This window comes from Otolemur garnettii, unplaced genomic scaffold (assembly GCF_000181295.1).
Source record: "Otolemur garnettii isolate 467f Iridium unplaced genomic scaffold, OtoGar3 scaffold00001, whole genome shotgun sequence".
NCBI classification, from domain to species: Eukaryota; Metazoa; Chordata; class Mammalia; order Primates; family Galagidae; genus Otolemur; species Otolemur garnettii.
The window spans coordinates 55,426,108-55,435,489 of NW_003852396.1; the positions used below are offsets into that span (position 1 = coordinate 55,426,108).

General features: G+C 31.2%; 1 protein-coding gene across 1 annotated transcript in view; it reads right to left on the bottom strand.

Annotated features, from left to right (window-relative positions):
• Positions 1–9,382, bottom strand: part of KIF18A (kinesin family member 18A) — an 81,688-nt gene that overhangs the window by 55,363 nt on the left and 16,943 nt on the right. The window contains exons 4-9 of the mRNA XM_012801680.2: positions 9,060–9,164; positions 8,146–8,256; positions 5,972–6,169; positions 3,781–3,957; positions 1,968–2,042; positions 1,642–1,754 (exon numbers count right to left, since the gene is read on the bottom strand). Coding sequence (XP_012657134.1) covers positions 1,642–1,754; positions 1,968–2,042; positions 3,781–3,957; positions 5,972–6,169; positions 8,146–8,256; positions 9,060–9,164 — 779 coding nt within the window. The remainder of the gene's footprint in view (positions 1–1,641; positions 1,755–1,967; positions 2,043–3,780; positions 3,958–5,971; positions 6,170–8,145; positions 8,257–9,059; positions 9,165–9,382) is intronic.

Below are 9,382 nucleotides of genomic sequence, written 5' to 3' on the forward strand. Positions count from 1 at the left end.
TTTTTGTCCAAGTAATAAATATTTCATAGGAAATATGCACAAACATTGCAATTTCATTGTATTATGTTACACCAACGCTAATGCCAGTAAATGAATTGATAAGTTATCTTTAGGTTATACCCAAAGATAATTTTTTAGTTTTCTGTAACTTTTTATCAAGGACAAAGATAAATATTTATCAATTTTGTGGTCCAGACTTATTTTAGTTTGTGGTATTTACTGATTAGGATAGGAGGAAGGGAATAGGTATCAAAGGTCTCTAGAGAGCTACTTTTCATAAAAGTATTATTTTAAAACAGAAAGAGTCCTAAAAAAATGTTCAAATGGAAAAAAAAAAAACCTACACCAATATTTTAAGATGATACATAATGAATATTAAGTGCTATACTATTTTCTTGCCATAGTCCCTTAATTTTCAAGAAACTTCCATTAAGAAAGAGATAATTTGGTTGTATGGGAACAACTCCCATGTTTGACCAACAAAATGAAAACAACAATAATAATTTAGGAGAATTAAAGCTGTCTTTGATAAGACTAAATAACAAGGCATCACCTCTCACTTTTACTTAAGACATTTTTTAAAAGACGCTGAAAAATTGGTGGGAAATAATTAGAAACACTGTAAGACTAATAAAATATAACAACAATTTTATCTTGAATTGTACTGTTAGAATTAAGAGAAAATAAACATATCAGAAAATCTCCAGTGTAAACTGAGCTCTTTCCTTATAATAACATATAGATCAACCGTATGCTGTATGAAAAACAGATTCATTGACGTTGAATCAGTAATTACTTCTTATAATTGTAAAGTAGCATATATGTGAACTGACAACTTAAGACTTGAAAGATGTGATAGTTCACGCCATTATCACAAATGATCAAACACTATTTCCCTTAATATTATTTCAAAGGATTGTTGTACTGATCAGATAAAATATGGGAATAAAAATCATCAAAAAGTACAAGGCCACATATAAAAATAAACGAGAAGTAGTTATCTGAGCATGTGGGTAAATTAAGGCAGAACAAAATTATTATTTTTTTCCAAATTAGGGATTTTTCATGTAAAACATGCAATTTAAATAAGTTGTAGCTGAATCTAGGTGAAAGCTACCGCAGACTAGAGGACTCCTGTTTTCCTTTTAGGTACCAAAACACTTTTAACAAATTCTAGAGCTCCAAAACAGTGAAATACTCATTGCTTTAAGCTGGAGTTGGTTTCTTATATTAGTAACAGACATAATTGGCTCTGAAGAATGTCAAATATGCTTAACTTTACTTAACTTTAATCAAAGTTGAACAGATTCCTTTACTATAGGGATTCTCCAAGGCTTTAATATGCTAATGTACTTGGTTTCCTAAAGCATGGACTAATTCCCAAACTTGTTAGATCTAGGAATTCCTTACTGTTTTCCTAGAACTATTCAAGATTAATGTATCTTAATCCAGTACTTGCTTTATTGTGATATTCACCTTACGGCAATGGTTTAAACCTAATCTGCATTATCTCCAAATTATGACAGTGTATATCTATATTTATTTATACATCATTATAACAAATGATAATTAACATAAAATATTTGACTAGATTTTTAAAGCAATAAATTCCTCAAAATAAGATCTTAATGTCATTTTTACCTTTCTATTTCTTTTTCCTGTGGGTTTGAAATCATTACGTTTGCTTTGTCATTTTCATTAGGAAAGGCTTTCTGTTCTTCATAGGCTTTTAGTTTTTCCTTCAGCAATAAAATCTAGTGGAGATAAAACACAAGTTAAAATACAAAAGCAGCTATTTGCCTTCATTTTACATGGCCCCAGCAAAATTCCAGCTGTGAAAAATAACTGAATTAATCAGATTTCACGGAATATGAAAACACAGTAAATTTTTGGACAATGAAGATTATGATATCCTATAAATGAGAAACTAAGGGAGAGTAGTATAAAAATGTAAACAAGAAACATACCTCGGCCTTCTGCTCATTACATATCTTTACATACTGAGTTATATGATTGTCGAGGTTAAGAACATTGCTCTTCAACTGTTGAAAGATAGAAATTATAATTGTATATATGGAGATAATTACATATGAATTATTATGATGATAATCACATTATGAATCATACATGAACAAAATGGCATGATATCTTTATTAATTCAGTTCCATGAATTCAGAATTTGTCACAGTTATGATTATAAGACTATGATAATTATGTTCAGGTTTAAAATATTTAAAATCTATAAGAACATTTGCTGAATGCTTTAGTAACATAAATGAAATTATAAATTACCTCAGAAAAAATACTTTTTTTTTGAGACAGAGCCTCAAGCTATCCCCCTGGGTAGAGTGCCATGGCATCACGCTCACAGCAACCTCCAACTCCTGGGTTCAAGCGAGTCTCCTGCCTCAGCCTCCCAAGTAGCTGGGACTACAGGCGCCTGCCACAACGCCTGGCCATTTTTTGGTTGCAGCCATCATTGTTGTTTGGTGGGCCCGGGCTGGGGATTTGAACCCGCCACCTTGGGTGTACGTGGCTGGCGCCTTAGCGGCTTGAGCCACAGGCGCTGAGCCAGAAAAAATACTTTTAAGCATTAATTCACAATATAGTAAAAATTCTGTTTTCTGTTTCCTCTAACTTTTAAGAAATTCAGAAATAATTTTATGTTCTATCCATTCATGAGTTCAACTACTTTTTACGGAGTTCTTATTACATTTTACCTTTTTAAATAATAATGTATAAGATATACATTAAAGACTAACTCACAAATGACTCAAAAGAAATCACTATTTGTATACTGGTCCCTCGGTATATATGGAATGGCAGAGAGAACATTAAACATCTAACTTTAAATACATGATTATCAAAGGTCCTGCTCATCTCTCACCTACCTAATTTAGGATAACTCTCTGAGCCTTGGTTTACTTGGGTTACTCAGCTGTAAAATAGAACTAAAAGTACTTTCCTCAATGGGTTTGTTAGGAATTACATGAAAAACAAGTGTGAAAAACCCACATAAAAGTATATATGAATAGTTCTCTGGAGAAGACAATAACCTGCTCATCTTCAGGTACTTAATGGAAGTAGCAGAGGGGAAAGGGAGAAGAGGAAGAGACATCACATCACTTTAACTTTAGGTTTCTTCAAACCCTAAGATGTTAAAATTTCAAACATGCATCATGTGTTTAAAGTGCTGTAAACTTCTGGCAAAAATGCTGACTTAACCAATAATTATTAATGTTATTTCTAGAGATACATGCAGATTGATATAGAAACATCAAGAATATGGAAATAGGGTGTTCTTACTGAATTGGCAAGGGGTGGAGGTGTTTGGCACACATTTTGTGTGTGGGACATAATGACAAGAGGGACTCTACCTAATAAAATCAAATATTTTGACCTGGTTCTTTGTACCCTGACATTAACCTGAAATAAATTTACTTTAGAAAAAATAAAAAAAAAAGCATATGGAAACAAATTATTTAGAAAAGACTATTCACTTCATAAACTGGGGTACATATCACAACTTTACACGTAAGTAAATGAGGCTTGGAAAGAATAACTCACACATCAAGATTTTCATGTTGAAAAGTGTTGGTGCTCACCTAAGCAGAGAACCTATTTAAACATTCAACTGTTCAATTAACTAGATTACCAAAGACATTTCTAACCTCTAGCTGCCTAACTTAGTAGAAATACAACCTTAATTAACAATTTCATTAGAATTATAAGAATCATATGCACCTAACACCTTAACAAGGGAAGAATAGACACACTTACAGATGATTTAATGTCCTTCGCGCGGTTAGCATACTTAAGAGTATTATATGTGTCATCGTAGAATATAGAGGAAGGACTAACAGCAGCTATCATTATAGTTTGACAGTTTCCTCCAAGAGAATCCTTTAACAAGCGAGTAAGCTTACTATTTCTGTAAGGAATATGCTGATTCTTTCTCTGAAAGAACAAAAAAAGAATTCTTATGTCATTTTCCACATTTAAATGCAAACCTGCTACCACTTCACTATAAGAATTACAACTTTGCCCAGACTTATGATATAATTGGTGATTGAAATAATATTATAGAATTAGTCAGTGAATAATCCTATAAAACAAATATCCTATTTAAAAATTACCTCCATCTCAATATGTACGAACTTTAGTTTATAATAAATAATGTCTCAATATTGGTTTATTAGTTGTGACATAGGCACCATATTAATGTGAAAAATTACCAATAGGGGAAACTAAGTATGGGGTATATTTAATGAAATCTTTCTGTATTACTTTAGTAACATTCCTATAAATCTAAAACTACTTGAAAATGTCTATTTAAAAATATCTATTTAAAAATATTTCCATTAATTTAAAAAAGTAAAAAAGTAAACAAATATATACCTTATGCAAATATTCTGTAGTAGTAATAATTCTGCATGGCATAGAATTTGTTCTCTCCTTAACTATCTCACATGGATATGAAAAAAATTGTAGTTACAATGTTACAGATAATTCATCTAAAAATACCAAGCGTTTTAAAAGAATTTAATTTTTCAAGATTTTCTTTTACTTAAAGATGTATCTGACTTTAAAGTAACAAACAAATTTTCTAAGAAGTTCAACTTTTATACAAAAACAGATTCACTTTAATGGTAAGTGGAAAGCAACTTTGTGTTGTCCAGTGTTTATCTTTTATGTTATAGAAGATAAAATTGAAGCTAAGCAAAAGGTTGAATGACTTGCCTCGGGTCACATCGCTGCTAATTCACAGAGCTAGAAATAGGTCCTAGGTCCCCTCAGCTCTTTGTAGCAATGAGCTTTCCACCATGGCAGTCTTTCTCAAATAGCATGGAATGTGCACTGTTGGTGCTACTTGAAATGATTTTACATGTATAAGATATTCATTAAATACTGACTCACATATGACTCAATAGAAACCATTATTAAAATATTAAGTATTAGTATACATGGCAAAAATTCTATGAATGACTGAAGTTTACAAAAGCAGTCTCTATATCATGCTGTCTGCCTATACATTTGAGATTTTAACTTAGATTGCAAAAGACATCTTGCTTTTGCAATCTTCAAGTGATTTCAGTTAGTATCATTTTTGAAAAAGATTTTCCCCACTCATTTTAATAAACTTTATTCTAAATTAAAAGCTAACATTTTGAACTAGCTTAACAGTCATTTTCCTAAACCTTCTGACAGGTTTAGGTCAAAGGTGAAACCTTTTGACCGGTTAAAATTGGTTTAACTTCAATTACCATATTAACATTTTTTAAAAAGTCATTTTTACAAATATATGATTTTCAAATACGCTGTGTGCTGTATAGGTACTTCTGGCATATGGTACAAGTAAAACATTTTTTTTTCTTTTCCCAGTGTTTGGCCGGGGCTGGGTTTGAACCCACCACCTCCGGCATATGGGGCCAGTGTCCTACTCCTTTGAGCCACAGGTGCTGCCCTAAGTAAAACATTTTTTAAATGTTTCCAAAGCACCTAGGAAAAATTATACTATTAGGTGATTTCATTACATTTTATATCTTAAAACTCTCCTTAAAAAAAAAACTCTTTAATAATTAACCCAATTTTATAATGTATAAAATACTAACCTGAACAGAATTTAGTTTTTCAAAAACATGTTTTTTTGTCTTCATGCCAATTCAATTATTATGCTTGCTGTGTAGTGATCATTAAATGGTCACGTTAAAAACCAAGTTCAAAACATGTGATGAAAATGCATCATATATTATTTAACCAATTCTTATTATAAAATTGGAAATTAAAAAACAAAAATCACAGTTTTATTTAAAAGACTAGGCTCTCTGAGGTCTTTGATCTGAATATAAACATTATTAATATACTCCTAAAATTTTTAATAACAAAATTATATTAAACAGTATCTTTCTAGGAAGTATATATTTCAATATTTCAAAATATTTAACAAATGATTACAAAATACAATACCTACCTTTGTATCTGCTAATGCATTGATGACATTTCCGAGCGCTAAAAGTGATCTATTAATATTTGTGCCTTCTACAAACCGGGTCCCCTTAGCACTAGTACTACTGGCACGTTCAGACCCTGCCAGGTCAATGAGTGACATCTTGGCAATATGGACATTTTGATTGATACTTGCTGTTTTGTCTTGTTGTCGCAAATAAATCTTTTTGAAATTACAGAATAGGAAAAAAAGAGATAAGATTTAAGATAATTAAAAGAGAAACACATCTTATTTTTAAAAGAATAAAATCCAAAATTATTTTCATTTAAAAAGCCAACTAAATAAGGTATAATCTAACTGATATTTAAGAGTACTGGAAATAATCACCAAAGCTGAAAAAAGCTAAAAATAAAAAGACTTTCTATATATGTACCAGAGGAAAAATAACTCTTGATCTAATAGGTGAAAATAACTGCTATTTGTATTCTCATACTCCTTGACCTAGAACATGGAATTATTAACAGAGATGATGATGGAGGGCACAGATCCTAAAGAAACTGTGTTCTTAAGAGAAAATCAAAGATAGTGGTCAAAATGCTTTGCATAGCTCCAGAAATTGCCCCTTAAGAAAAGCTGAATTTGAATCTTGACCCACACTGAAAAGTAAATGTATTCTAATCCTCTGAACTCTTTTATGTTCTTATTAATTAAGAAAATATTATATATAAAAATGGCATTATTAGGACACATCACTTAACAAGTACTTCTGGGAAATATGTATATATGTGATTTTGTTGTTGTGTGAAGATTACAAATCTAGCACAGGAGAAAAGGATCCAGTCAAGAGATTGTGTAAACAGAATGGATGTCAGTGTAATATGGCATGACATTTTTACATTTTCCTTTTTTATAAGTGGAGTATGCTTTCAAGTAATGATAAAAAGTACAAGATGTACATAATATAACATAATCATTGATTATAAACTATTATTTACTATACATAATTGTATGTGCTATATACTTTTGTATAATTGACAGTGCAGGTTTGTTTATACCAGCATCACCACAAACATGTCAACAATGCATGTACCATGACATTTCAACTACGTTTCAACTACAATGTCACTAGGTGATAGCAATTTTTCATCACCATTACAGTCTTATGGAACTACCAGCGTATCTGATTGAAATGTTAAGTGGCACATGACCACATAATAAAGTATTATGCATCATTTTCAATTCCCTAGTAAAGCATAATTTATTCAAATAATTAAAGCTACTCTGTAGCAGTAGCTTTAATTTATCTGTAATTTATCTGACATAAATTACATGGCAGACTTAAAAGAGATGAAGAAGGAAAGCTGTTACTCCATTACAAACCCCCTTTATTAAATTCTCTTATTAATCAGAATTTAAGACATTTCAGGAAAATCTCAGTGTTACAGGTAACATTACTCTCAATACAAGTGACACACAAAGAATCAGTGATAAGAGAGAAGAGATTAATAAAAGTTTTCTTGACTTGAGATTATCAGAATGGCATGATTACATCTGATATGAATTCATACAACTATAACAATTTTTTTCTTTTATAATGAATTTCACATAGCACATTTCAAATGAAGCTTTATATTATCATTTGGATATTAACAAAACTAGAACTATAAGAAATAATAGTTAACTGCCTACGTTTAGCTCTTTCTGGAATTATATTCCTAAAAATACTATGTCAGCTGTAATATATTTTGTTTGTATTACTAAAAATGCTGTGTCAATTATGACATACTACCATGGTCCTTATGGAGCAATCCTTAAAAAGTGAATTGTTATCTTCCCAAATTATTAGTTCTATATATCTATAGCTATGGAGAGAATTCTTACTCAAAATATAAAATTAACTATTGGAAAAACTAAATTTTTTTGCCAAAAAACTAAACAAAACAAAACTCTATCATGAACACTTTGCCTTCCTTTATGTTTACAAAAGGGGACATTTTTATTTTTTATTTACATTATCTCTATTTTAAATATTCTTGGTGACAGCATCTTCTCAAAACTGTAAAGGAAGTAGTGAGAAGTAGAGCAGCAGTCTTACAGATAAAGAATTTTTTTCTTTATGTATAAAAATTACCAGCCATGAATTTGGCTTAATTTATTTAAAATTTAATTTTAAGAGTGATAATCTACTGGTCTGCTACCTGGAAAACAGCATGAGAACGAGAAGATGCAGCATTCATATCAGTGGGATGTTGTGTTCTGTTTTTGTTTCCATTATCCAGTAACTGTAAAATTTCTTCTGAAGATTTGGGCTGAAGAAGTTTAAGCGAGAGAAAAATACACAAATTAGCAATCTATCTTTAAATTTTTCAATAAACTTTCAACAAAGGAGAAGGCTTTTTTTTCTTAGCATTAACTTCACTCATGTAATTCTTGTGTTTAGACATTTATACTTTACTATTAATATATTTGACATGTATCCTTGCAATATGCACAGTAGATGAGGTCCCACCAATTACCCTCCCTCCACCTGGCCACCTCCTCCCCACCCCTCACCCTCCTTTTCTCTCCTTCTATCTGGGCTATAATTGTGTTATATCTTTCATATGAAAGTGTGGGTGATTATATATTGATTTCTTAATAGTATTGAGTACATAGGGTATTTTTTTTTCCATTCTTGAGATACTTTACTAAGAAGAATATGATCCAGCTCTAACCATATAAACACATAAGAGGTAAAGTCTCTTTTTTTATGTCTGCATTATACTTTATGGTATATGTATACCAAAATTTGTTAATCTTTTAAAGGTAAAAGAAGATGTACAAAAATGTTTTGTATATATTCAGTCTTTTAAAGGTAAAAGAAGATGTACAAAAATGTTTTGTATATATTCAGTCTTATTAAATATTGACTGTGTATATCATCTGCTTGGTACTTGGGTGTTAGATAAGGAACAAAAGATAAAATTTAGTCTGAAGATAAACCCTGATCATTTAAATCTGTACTTCATTAGGTTCCCCCCACCCCACAGGATAAAAAGTAAGTAAGTAGGTAAAGAAAGTGACAAAATAATCACACTTGCTATTCTAAGGAAAAAGATGTCTATAAACATACCTGGTGTAAAGAAAGTCCCTGAACGACCACCCCTTTTCTGGCATCTTCCCGGACAGCAAGTGGCCCTGAATTTACTAAGAGGTCACGAATCTGTTCGTTATATATCTTAAAATAAAAAGAACTTCTTTATTATTTATAAAAACAACAGTGATTTCCCCACACATACATTGCTGATTTAAGGTTATTTTTATTTTTATTTTTGAGACAGAGACTCAGCTGTCCCCCTGGGTAGAGTGCCATGGCTTCACTGCTCACAGCAACCTCCAACTCCTGGGCTCAAGCGAGTCGCCTGCCTCTGCCTCCCAAGTAGCTGGGACCACGGG